Source organism: Epinephelus moara, chromosome 10 (genome assembly GCF_006386435.1).
Source record: "Epinephelus moara isolate mb chromosome 10, YSFRI_EMoa_1.0, whole genome shotgun sequence".
In the NCBI taxonomy this organism is placed as follows: domain Eukaryota; kingdom Metazoa; phylum Chordata; class Actinopteri; order Perciformes; family Serranidae; genus Epinephelus; species Epinephelus moara.
The window spans coordinates 16869616-16881831 of record NC_065515.1 but is presented as its reverse complement, the minus strand read 5'-3'; the positions used below and the strand labels follow the sequence as shown (position 1 = coordinate 16881831).

General features: G+C 42.8%; 1 protein-coding gene across 1 annotated transcript in view; it reads right to left on the bottom strand.

Annotated features, from left to right (window-relative positions):
* Nucleotides 1-2053: 2053 nt before the first annotated feature.
* Nucleotides 2054-12216, bottom strand: part of fbn2b (fibrillin 2b) — an 81633-nt gene continuing 71470 nt past the window's right edge. Inside the window, exons 49-65 of the mRNA XM_050054542.1 lie at nucleotides 11965-12090; nucleotides 11637-11789; nucleotides 11467-11532; nucleotides 11240-11365; nucleotides 9809-9928; nucleotides 9601-9723; nucleotides 9367-9498; nucleotides 9118-9243; nucleotides 8795-9001; nucleotides 8449-8574; nucleotides 8199-8321; nucleotides 7428-7544; nucleotides 7174-7302; nucleotides 6792-6911; nucleotides 5037-5268; nucleotides 4739-4892; nucleotides 2054-4185 (exon numbers count right to left, since the gene is read on the bottom strand). Coding sequence (XP_049910499.1) covers nucleotides 3808-4185; nucleotides 4739-4892; nucleotides 5037-5268; nucleotides 6792-6911; nucleotides 7174-7302; nucleotides 7428-7544; nucleotides 8199-8321; nucleotides 8449-8574; nucleotides 8795-9001; nucleotides 9118-9243; nucleotides 9367-9498; nucleotides 9601-9723; nucleotides 9809-9928; nucleotides 11240-11365; nucleotides 11467-11532; nucleotides 11637-11789; nucleotides 11965-12090 — 2558 coding nt within the window. The 3' untranslated portion in view covers nucleotides 2054-3807. The remainder of the gene's footprint in view (nucleotides 4186-4738; nucleotides 4893-5036; nucleotides 5269-6791; nucleotides 6912-7173; nucleotides 7303-7427; nucleotides 7545-8198; nucleotides 8322-8448; nucleotides 8575-8794; nucleotides 9002-9117; nucleotides 9244-9366; nucleotides 9499-9600; nucleotides 9724-9808; nucleotides 9929-11239; nucleotides 11366-11466; nucleotides 11533-11636; nucleotides 11790-11964; nucleotides 12091-12216) is intronic.

Sequence of the window (12216 nt, the reverse complement as noted above, 5' to 3'; positions counted from 1 at the left end):
GACAAATACAATACAAAATATATATACAGTGTGTTTTAAAGCATCACTTTATTCACTGATTCACTCAATTTTAATATTAGGTGGTTACTTGCGTTTGGATTCTCCATCATGGGTGGATTATGAGACAGTGGGCCCCTGGGCACAGGTATGTAAAAGGCCCCACCACCTCTCCTACCTCTCCTACTTTTGCCTCTTTTTTGTTGTTGTTTCGCATCTTTTTTCTGCTTTTGAGTGTCTTTGAGGTAATTTTGTGTCATTCTGCTTTCTGTCTCTTTGCAAATGTTGAGTCTCTTTGTAGTTGTTTTGCATCTCTTCTCATCTGTGGTCTTTTTCCTGGTCAGTAATTTCAGTGACATTTTGCAGGTGAAGGCCAGGGTGTCATGATCCTGGGTTTGTTTATACTCTGTTATCCTATGGACTTTATTTAGGAGTTTGTGTTCTTTGTTTCACGTTATTCATTCATGTTTTAATCTGCTTCCTCTTTTATTTTGTAGGTTCTTTGCTCATGTGTTGTGTTTGGTTTTACTTCCTGTCTTTGTGTGTTTTCCCACCTGTTTTCTGTCACACCTGTCTCGTTAGTCCTTCCCTGTTCCCAGAGTCTTCCCTTCACACCTGTTCTGTATTAGTCTAGTCCCTCCTTTTGCCCGTGTCTTCCTACTCCAGCTGTGTCTCATTCTTGTGATTAGTTTTCTGTGTATATACCTGTGTGTTTCCTTTTGTTCTCTGTCAGTTCGCCTGTGGTCATTCCTGCATTCTTGCCTTGCCTGGTCATCTTGGGTTATTCCTGTGCTCATCCCTGTGTTCCCTGGTCACGTTCCCTGCTCCGTTTCCTGCCTCATGTTCTGTTTGGATTTGAGTTTATCATATTATCTGAGTTAGTTTTCAGTTTTGTTCTGCTTGCATTTGGACTTTGAGTTGCCTGCCTGTATCGGATTATTTCTATCAGCTGCATAAAAGCTCACTTTTGGTTGAAAATTCAACCTGTCTGCATTTGGGTCCTCCTTGAAGTGACACGTGACACAGGGGCCACTCCTTACACTTTGGGCCCCGAGGTCTGTGCCCATTGGGCCCAATCAGTAATTCATCTATGTTCTCTGTCCATTGGAATATACAAGAAAATGATTTATGAGTGCGTTTACAGTAGAAATCCACAATTAAAATATATTTATTGTGTGTCTGGAACATAATTGGGTTCTGAACTAGAAAGAATGACTCAGGACACAACATTTAAAAATATAACCCACAATACTTTATTGCCGTTAAAGTCACTGGACAAAAGTTTACAATATTATGTGAATCACTCTAATTTTACAGACTGCCATTTGGTGTTATAAATCTTTGGTTTTTGTCTTTGCACCAGAATGATGATCATTCAGTATGTTTAAAGATGTTCCGTGATGGCTGATTGAGTTATTGATCGTCAGCTGGTAGGTGTGGTGTGACTGGATGATTGTCATGTCAGCTTTCAGCTGGACTCTGGTATCAAAAGTATAAAGCACACATTTCAATGCAAGCAGATGATGATGACAGTATTGTTTCAAGTTTGACACTGAAGCTGAGATACAGTAAGCACACGCAACAAACTGCCTTTTAAAAAAAAAAAAAAAACATAGTGGCAAATAAAAGAAAAATTACAAACTGACAATAAAGATACAAGTATACAAAGATTCCCAGGTTAGAAAAATGGTTATGTATTATAAACATTGCCAAGGCTGTGGGACAGTGCAGCAACCTTGACTGTTATATTGTTTAGCACCATAGATCCTAGCTGCAGATGGTCATTGATCCTAATGGCATTGTACAGACAGTGTAAGCTTGTATGAGATAATAGACGACGGGAATGTTTATTAAGTCTGATTTGTTTCGATTTCTTTTTGCTGATGGCTGATTTGACTGGCGACAGTGGTTTCAAACAATACAGTCAGTGATCGACAAACACAATGCCGCATTTGCTTTTTGCTGGATTTGCTGCTTTTTTCTCTCAACAAAACAAAGTCAAAGGCCTTCAATCTTGGGTTTACTGTGAGTATTTGTTTTGGCAGCCTTGACATTTAAAAAAAAACAAAAAAACAAAAAAAAAAAAACATCTACATTTCACTTAAAAATATACAATTTAATTTTCAAGAAGCAAGTTTGATAATATTGTTTTTCAGCACTGAGACAATACAAAAGACAGACATACACAACAATAAATCCTAGCGAAAGAAAAAAAAAAGAAGTCATTTTTTGCAATCCAGATTCAAGACTGCACTTTCTTTGTACAGCGAAAGAGATGGTTTTTATCTAGCACCTTTTTCCTCTTTGAGAGAAAAAAAAAATCATGAGAAATGAACGATGACCTGACGGATATTTGTTTTCTTGTGAGGTTTCGTGTTCACCTGTGCGTGCCCTTACACTGTAAAGCACTGCCTTTAGTTACAGCTTAGGTTAACATGTCATGTACCTTTGAGACTGCTACTGTAGTCAGCTGTGTCTCTCTCTGTGTGTTGTAAACGAGGCCTCAGACCTTAGACATCGAGCTCACGGTGAAGTCAAAGAAGTCAGATAAAGTCAGCTTATAGTCAAGTTCAGCCTCACGACGCCAGCTGTCAGCTACAGCTCTATTCTCCTGTAGCATTTATGTTTAGTTTGAGGGGCCACAAGCCTCCGACAGCCAACAAGGGAAAAAGACTTTGGACTTAATGAGAAAGCTGGCTCTCAGCTCCAGAATCAGTGCACCTCAAGTCTTAATCCCTACAAGGATAAATACAAACGTGACCCAATCTATCTTCTTTTAAGTCTACGAGCTACTAGCTGGTGTACTCCCTGCTCGTGATGGATGCTGAGCGACACTAGCACCCTTTTTTATGTGTTTCAAAGTCAGCATCGCAGCATGGTGTCCATACTCATTGAGAAGTACTGAGGTAACCAAACATGACAGCACACACACGCAAACACGCTAATCCCTGCTTGCCGCTGCCCGCAGGCAGGACAAAAGTCAGTTACATCAGAGTAGAGCACAGCTTGCCGTTTTTTTTTTTCGTCTGAAAATTGGTTGTCATCCAGCTATAAGACAGACCGCTATTGGCTAAAGAACCTGAAATGCTGTGTAAATGTTGCAGTCCTTCGTGTTAACATTTTTTCAAACAGCACAAATACATTAAATGACACACTACAATACTGAGAGGGGCCGACGTGACAAACCTTGTTCCCCAGTGTTGTGATGACAAGATCACAGAGAGGTGAGAAAGTCCTTGGACCAAAATGACGACGCCCTGATGTCACTTCTTTAACACTAAACACAAAGACATCACTGCGTGTGATTAAGTACTACCACACATGTTGCATTCAGACAGTTTTGGCCACTCTCAGCACTTCATTTCTGTTTTGTTTAATTTCTTGCTTTGCTCATCTACAAAAGTGCTTCATGGACTTGTGAACCATCTGTCTGCCATCTTGTCGTTATCAGGGGGGCTATGGTCCAAGCTCTAAGGCACCTCTCTGCCATCTCCTCCGCTGGCTCTCTCAGTGGAGAATGAGTGCTGGTTCGGGTACAAGTAGAGGGGCGCAAGGGGAAGTGAAGTCAGGGTAAAAAAAAAAACAAACAAACAAAAAAAAAAACACAAAACATATAATAACATAAACAGTAACAAAGTGGTGGTAGAGTTGGGCTGATTGACTCAGTCTTTCGTAGCCCTTGGTAACCCCTGTCGGTGGGGATGGTCCTGCAGGGGGGAGCTGGAGGAGTTACTGAATAAGGGAGAAGGTTAAAACTCAAAGGCTTTAGAAATCAGTCCAGGACGGGATCGTCATGAGCGCACTCTGAGCTCAGTGCAGGTGGATGAGGAGCTTGATGCGCAGGGCGTCTCCTATCTCCCCTTGTAGGTAATCACTGTCGTGTAGCTCCTCCAGCTGGTGTAGTCTTCGGGGCCCGAACAGCCGCAGGCTGGCGATCTCTAGCCGGTAGGATCCCGCTGGAGGCGGCCTCTTGCCGAGCCGGAGCACAGTCTTTCCGTCGCGTCGTTCCAGCAGGCGGAAGTGTTCATTAGCGTTTCCGTGGGTGATGACGTAGCGCACGTGATGCTCTAGCGGCTGCAGAGCGGGCAGAAGCTCCAGCAGAGGCTCCTTGTTGAGCAGCGAGGACCGAGAAATGTTCATAGGGATGGAGCTCTGGGTGTCTATGCTGGCCATACTCACTGCTGGCTCCTGTAGTGAAGATGAGGGTAGAGGGCACGAGGTGAAACATCTCTAACTTCAGTACAACACAATGAAAGTATCGATATTCAATACCATTTTCAATACCACGGGGAAAAGTGACATTGAGGGCACAAAAAAAAATACATATGTATATATATATATATATATATACATATGTATATATATATGTTAAAGATGACTATAAGAAGGCTATAACATGACAATGACAACTTTTCTATTCTTGGTTAGTAGCAGTGAACAGCAGAATGACTATTTTAAACATTAACAACCAGAGAGAGCAAGAAAGTGCAGCTGGTACTGCAGGGGAAATGAGTATTGAAACATTCAGAATTCAAATATCCAGAATTGTTATGTGTTAATAAATCAATATTTTTGACAACACTAAACCTGAGGTAGCAGAAACATCCCATTCTCAGATAAAGACCTCAACACATGAATATTCTTACAACACAACACTTATTTTGAATTCTTTAGAAAATCAAAAACGGCTCAAAAGACTCAGTGAGACGAGCATTGAGAGGCAGTCTGTCAACACACGTACCTGGTGGATGTCATTTTCATCAGCATTGCGTTTGTGTCGCGCGTTCTTTCCTCCTCCGTTGATCTTACACTCGTAGCAGGCCTCAGGAGACAGACTGTCTTCGTCATCACCCTCCAAAAACTGGCCTGGGAAACCCGAGCCTGTCATACAATGACTGGATGGAAACAACAAGAGAGTCAGACGGGAGGAAATTCATTTCAAATTCATGAGCAACACAACCAGCACATGAAACATGGTCAGATGTTTTCTTATAACACTGGCTGCTTAAATAAATCTTTTTTAATTCCTGATCCCTCACCCCTGTCCAGCTCTGTAGAAACCTCCCGGACAGCCACACAGGTAGCCTCCGTCGGTGTTGGAGCAGCCGTAGATGCAGGGGTTGCTGCCCGTGCTACATTCATTCACATCTTGGCAGCCACCGGCGCCCTGCTCAAAGTCAAAGCCGGAGGGACACACACACTTGAAGCTGCCCAGGGTGTTATAGCAGGAGGCAGAGCCACACACTGATCCTGCCTGACATTCGTTTTCATCTGCAGAGGAAAGAGAAAAAAGGTACAGGGACAAAAAAGTACAAGGTGAGTGTGATAGGAGATGATACAGTGCAGGCCTGGGGACATTTCTTCTGCATTTTGATGATGATGATGGAAAAGAACTCAGCAAATCATCATAAGGTGATTATTTTTATAGATGACTGTTGTTATGGTACTGCCGTAACTTATGCGTTTTCCCTAGAATTTAATACCTGGTATTATCATGAGTCTTGGGTGATTTGATCACAAGTGGACAGTCCTATGTCTGTCTGCCTGTCTGTCTGTCTTACACCTGGCATTACAATGCTTCCTTACATGTATCTTAAGTGACCACTTGTGATCAGATCTCATTTCCTCGCTCTATATGCAAATAAACATGGATCATTTCTGTTTGCAAAGACCAAATGTGTTTTTCATGTTTTAAACTGCTGGGAGCTTTGTAAATCTATACATATACTTACAGACTATTTACAGACCCAATTCTCACTCTCTCCCCGTGCTGTATCTACGGTTATTGACAGGTTTATTGACAGTTGAGTTGAGTTTGTTGGGATCGTTTAACAGCTGCTGCTGTTAGCTCATGCTAACAGGGAGGACGTTGAACTACCTCACCCTTGGCCAGGAGTAAAGTGGCTCCAGGGACAGTAAGCAACAATGTCAGCTGAGTTGGCGGTTGTTCAGTGTGGCCCATGACACATTAGCCTTCACACTGCTGACAGAATGTGGCCATATGTGGCCTGGACCACCTCTGAATGTGGTCTGAGTGATCAGATCACAATGTGTCTTGGTAATCGTTTAGACCAAGACGTATGTTAATACTAGGTATAAACAGTCTGTGTTTCGTCTTCCCTGTGTTCCTGTTGCCTTTCTCCCTGTTTTGTTTTGTCTGTGTGCACTTGGGTGGGCGTGGTCTCCCTCCCTGGATTCCCTGGGTCCTTGGTTTTTGTGTGCCTTTTGATCTGTGTGCTCCAGGATCACTACTAACCTGCCTGCCAGCTTCACATGCTCACCACGCTTCCCTTCACCTTCTGCCCAAACCAGCCTCATCTCAGCTGCCTCCTTTCCTCCCCACGGACCCTCACCTCCATTCCTTATATCATTCCCATTTAAACATACTTGTGGCAATACCTTTACCTACAACCTTTAACTATCATTCAGTCTGTGTCCTGTGCAATGAATGCTTTAGTATAATTCTGTCCTGTTTCATGTTAATCAGTACATTTATATGTCTATTTCAATGTCAAATAAAATCAGATCAGTCTAGAAAATACATTTGTTATTCTAATGATTATGATTATTTAAATTGTCATTATTGTTTTTACATTACTACACAATGACAAGGACTCGAAGGCATCTAAGCACAGATTTTTATATATAAAATGATACTAGAGAGAAACATGTCATTGCACCCTTATAATAAGCCTTAAAAGACTTGAATTCCCCAGGTTCTCCGTACCACCGGTGTCTTTGTGGTTCATTACTGTCAACATGACAAACTCCCAGACTGAGCCAGTATAACTCACCCACGCACTGGTTCCACTGGTAGTGCTGCACGTAGCCCTGAGGACAGCCACAGCGGAAACCTCCCAACATGTTCTGACAGCCGTGCTGACAGCGGTGGTTACTGCTACACTCATCCACATCTGAGGAAAATAGACAGTTTCAATTTCTCGTTTTCAGCAGTGATGTTAGTGCAACCACTATTTTTACCCCTTTGGATCACAAACACCCCACAGAACCCGCTCCATGTTGTTTTCATTTGCTATTCTCTTGGATCTATGGATGTGTTTTTTTGCCTCTTGTAATGTTGTATATTAAACTTGCCTTGTCTTTCCATATTCCCATGATTTTTTAATTGAAAACGACCCTGTGTTTGACTCATCATAAACATTTCTGTCTGCTCACCTTCACACTCAATGCCCGTGCTGTCCAAAGAGAAACCTTTAGAGCATTCACAGTTGAAGCTACCAGGCGTGTTAACACAAGAGGCCCGGGAACCACACGCACTGCTCTGAGCGGAGCACTCGTTGTTGTCTGCAAACAAAGGAAACACAGATTATATTTGAATTAAAGATGCTTTTTTATTTTATTTTATTGTTCTTCCTTAACGCTAAACTCTTTCAGAGGGTAATGCTGATATTCTCCTGTTTCGTACTCACCGATGCAGGCAGTCTGGTGCTGTGTGAAGCCCGGAGGACACTTGCAGGTGAAACCTCCGATGGTGTTGACGCAGAGGAACTGGCAGTTATGCTGCTTGGTTGAACATTCATCCAGATCTTAGAGGGAAAGAAAGAAAGCACTTAACGTCTTTCAAAACCAAACTGCAGCAACGAATGAAGCCTCAAAATTGTGCAGCTTGTTTAAAGAAATAATATGACAGCAATATTTCCCTTGTAACACTTGAGGGTATCCATACTTTTAATATGGTGCACTATCGAAAGATTCATCCCCCCAGCATTTCAAAGTGGTATTATAGTCTGTGTAATTCCCCACTGTTACAAAGCTGGATCACTTTCTGTTTTCTGTTTTTTGGTGGACAGGTAGAGCTGGGTATCATCCGCGTAGCAATGAAATTGAATGTTATATTTGCGGAAAATACTGCCAAGAGGGAGGAGGTAGATGATAAACAGGAGAGGTCCAAGCACAGAGCCTTGGGGTACACCGGCTACTGGGGAGAACAAAAGTGCTAGCCTCTTCCTGTTTTGGGTGCTGTAAATCGAGAGTTAATTTTTCCGCAAGATTGTTGCATTGCAAAAGCTAGCCTTACAGGGAACCAGCCAACCACCTATGGCCGTTAAATTGCGCAATAAACATTTACTTCATATTGATAAGTTAAAGAAAAAAGTTGTGTATTTCCACTTGAAATAGCATTTATTGTTTTATGGAGCTATGAAATAACCCACAAGCAAACAAATCAAGAGTCCACCTACCTTTGCAAGTCTTTCCATCTGGCTGTAGGCTGTATCCTCTGGGGCAGGAGCAGAGGTAGCTGCCCTCTGTGTTCTTGCACAGGAAGTTGCAGGGCTTTGGAGACAGAGCGCACTCATCCATATCTGAAATATGCAGACAGAGAAAATTAGGACTACAGACAGGGATGCTGTGGACTGACACCTGTATTGAGTATTGTATTAAAAATTGAGAATACTGAGAGAGTATCAGCAGGACAGAGATCATCCATACCGATGCAGGAGGTTGCAGTGTAGTCGGTTTTGTAGCCCACATTACAGTGACAGCGGAAGGATCCGATGGTGTTGATGCACTGACCATTCCGGCACAAATCTGGCATCACCTGGCACTCGTTGATGTCTGGAAGTATGGAGACATTTTAGATCTGGATCAGACCCATGCTGCCAAACAATTCAACAGAAAGCTCAACCTGCCTGGTTTTAATGATATCAATTTCGTCATTGTGGCTACTTTAAAAGATTGTGGTGAGTAAATTAAATTAAATTCAAATTAAAAAGAGAAATTTTTGTTTGTTATGCTACGTCATAAAATTGATCAGTGGTATTACTGTGCGACTCACCTCTACCGTCTGTGGTGTAGCCAGGTCCAAGTGGGCACATCTTCTTATATTGTACAGTGCCAGGCAGTGGGCAGAGCTCACACTGTGACCCCCAGCCTCGGCCTGTGTTGCAGCAGCACTCAGACTTAGTCACACTGTTCCTGTTGGTGGATGTCTGCTGGCACATTGTCTGCAGAACCTCTGTGTAACAGTAGCCCTTTCGGTTGTCTGAGGGAAAGGATGACGGGGTAAGAGGAGTGTTTGAGGTTAGATTTGGAAGAATAAAGGGGCCTGTGGTTGACAAAACTTCATCTGAATTTAAAAAACAGCTTTAGTGATCTTACCAATACATTCAGTTCCCGTGGAGCTGGGCTCAAAGCCGTCGTTGCACTCGCAGCGATAGCTTCCCACTGTGTTAACGCAGCGTCCGTTCTTACAGATGCCAGGCTTGGCGCGACACTCGTTCAGGTCTGTAGAGAGCAAAAGGACGGGAGGATGAAGAGACGAAGAGGCAGATACATCCAGAATCAACAGCAGATATTGGGCGAAGACTGATGAGATCCTCTCACATTAGCTTAAATGTTTTTACTCACCCATGCATCCCTCTCCATCGGGTCTGCGCTGCATGCCAGGAGGGCAGATACACATGAAGGTACCGATCAGATTCTTACAGGTCATACCCTTGGAGTCACAGTCATCAAGACCCTCGGAGCACTCGTCTTGGTCTGGTGAGGGACAATGAGGGGTGGCCAATAAGTATCTTTATTCTGTTTCAGTGGTGTCAAAGAATGAGAACTGCACAGAGAAAAAGACAAAAAATCTCTCACCTCTGCACATGCGCTGGTCATCTCGCAGCACGTAGCCAGCAGGACACATACACTCATACGAACCAAAGGTGTTCACACAGCGGAAGGCACACAGCAGAGGATTCTGGGAGCACTCGTTGATGTCTGGAAACAGACAAGTTCATTTAATTTACATTTCTAAAATAAGAGTGCCTGCGGGAGTGTGCGCGTTACTTCATGACAGACTGACCTTCGCAGGTCATCATGGGTCCAGGTTCGAAGCCCTCCTGGCATGAACACTCGAAACCTCCCACCACATTGGTGCAGGTTCCATTTCCACATGGGTTTCCTATAGAGCACTCATCAGCATCTGGGGAGGACAGAGAAGAGAGATAGAGGAGGCAATTAAAACCAATGAAACATTTATACTGTACCTGAGACTTTAAAAGCACTCATTAGCAGCTTAAATGTTAGTCCAAAAATAGATGATGCTGTAATGCAGGAAAAGCTGAACTCTGGTGCTCCTGGTGGTAAAACATAGACCTGGGTGATATTCCTATAAAGTTCCTAAGAAGAAATGCTGCAGCCATTGATTTTTCATTGTCTGCTCAATTGCGACTGTTTCATGGTAAATACTAAAAACCTCTGTCCCTCTTCTGTCATTCCAATGTAGGCCTGTACCAAAGGTCTTTTTTTTTCTTTTTTTTACATTCAAAGCTTATAGAGGTGACTGAGCGCGCAATGTTGCTGTAAGTTATTAATAGTTTACTCAGAGCTCTGATTTGTCACTTTTTGACTTGCCCACCTGAGCCTGAGATTTTCTGGTAAGCTTAGGTGTGATTTATACAATGACACAGACCGCAAGCTGAAACCATTTCCCTTGGTGGAAAGGAAGCTTTTATTTACTTTAATTTCACAGATAAGACAATAAAGTCTCCATAAAATAGCATTTTAAGTCTTGTGTGTGATTTATCCTGGCTTCACATGAGCAGAGGAAATCTCCATTAGTTGTTAGGCTAATTTATACAATGATAAAATGCCATAGGCTTGTGCTAATAACGTTAGCATGCTATATTTGTTTGGAAAACGTGTTTAGTATAAGACAGATGTTTTGTAAGTGAACTTTGTGAGTTGTAATGGAGCTGAATTTTGTATCGTTACCTTTGTTAAATGTTGCTGTTGTCGCTGGCTTCACATGAAAAGAGGAAGAGTCCGCTAGTCACTAAGCTAATTTATACAATGTAAAATGCCATAGGCTTGTGCTAATAACGTTAGCATGCTGTTTTTGTTTGGAAAACGTGTTCAGTATAAGACAGTTGTTTTGTCTGTGAACCTTGTGAGTTGTAATGGAGCCGAATTTTGTAACGTTACCTTTGTTAAATGTTGCTGTTGTCCCTGGCTTCATATGAGAAGAGGAAGAGTCCGCTAGTTGCTAGGCTAATTTATACAATGTAAAATGCCATAGGCTTGTGCTATTAACATTAGCATGTTGTATTTGTGGGGGAAATGTGTTCAATATAAGATAGTTGTTTTATTGGTGAACCTTGTGAGCTGTAATGGAGCCGAATTGTGTACATGTGTTTGACATTGTCGCTATTAAGCCATGTTTAATGTGTGTTGTGGTGTGTTTTGAATCAACCTAACTTTACAGCCTTCACAGAAACCCCAGGAAGCAGCTCACCAATGCAGTTGACTCCGGTGTAATCCAGATTGTATCCGAAGGGACATTCACAGCGGAACGAACCATCTGTGTTAATGCAGATACCGTTCTGGCAGATTCCTGGGTTGTCCAGACACTCATTCATATCTAAAGAGAGCAAGTAAAAATTAGTATATTTTTAAATATATACAAAACCTCAACAATTAGTTACTAAAGTCAAGGCAGTAGATCTACTTTGAAGCACTCACCTTCACGAGCATCACCCTTTCCAGGCAGGGCTCCATGACCGAAGGGACACAGGGTGTCAAAAGCAGCTGGAGACGCACCAAAAAGAAAAAAAGGTCATCTTCATTGTTTTGTCTTTGTGTGCATGTGTATGTCTTAATTAAAGCTGTGTGTGTGTGTCTGTGTTACACACCCTCGCTCTCTTGTGGGCACAGCTCACAGGGAAGTCCCCAGCCCTCTCCTGGCATCTTGCTGCAGCAGCACTTGGCCTTGGTGGTGTTCAAAGCCTTGGGGACGGAACATTTTCCTGCCTCGAATTTGGTGAAACAGAAGCTTTCTCTGGTGTCTGCCATAAGAAAAAAAGAAGGACAGTAATTAGTCTGTTAGTTATATGAGACACAAAGACAAAAACCTCCTTCACTGTCTTGGTAAGGGAAATAAGATATGTCAGATTATCACATTCAATCAAGATCATCAACACTGTCTGCTGTGGCCTGCTGCTAACTAAAGGTTTCTCTCACCGTAGCAGCGGCGTTTGTTGTCAGAGAGTACGAAGCCTGACTGGCAGGTGCACTGGAAGCTGCCAGGGGTGTTGGTGCAGGTGCCAAACTGACAGATGTTGGGCTCCACCTCACACTCGTTGATATCTGGAAAGACAGCGTAAAGGAGAGCGGGAGGGTGAGAAGATGTGTTCATGAGTGTGTGTTAGAGCAGATGGCTCTGTCGCCCTCGGTCGCTGGTTTGAGCGGGTGTGGAGCATTTAGTCTGTACTG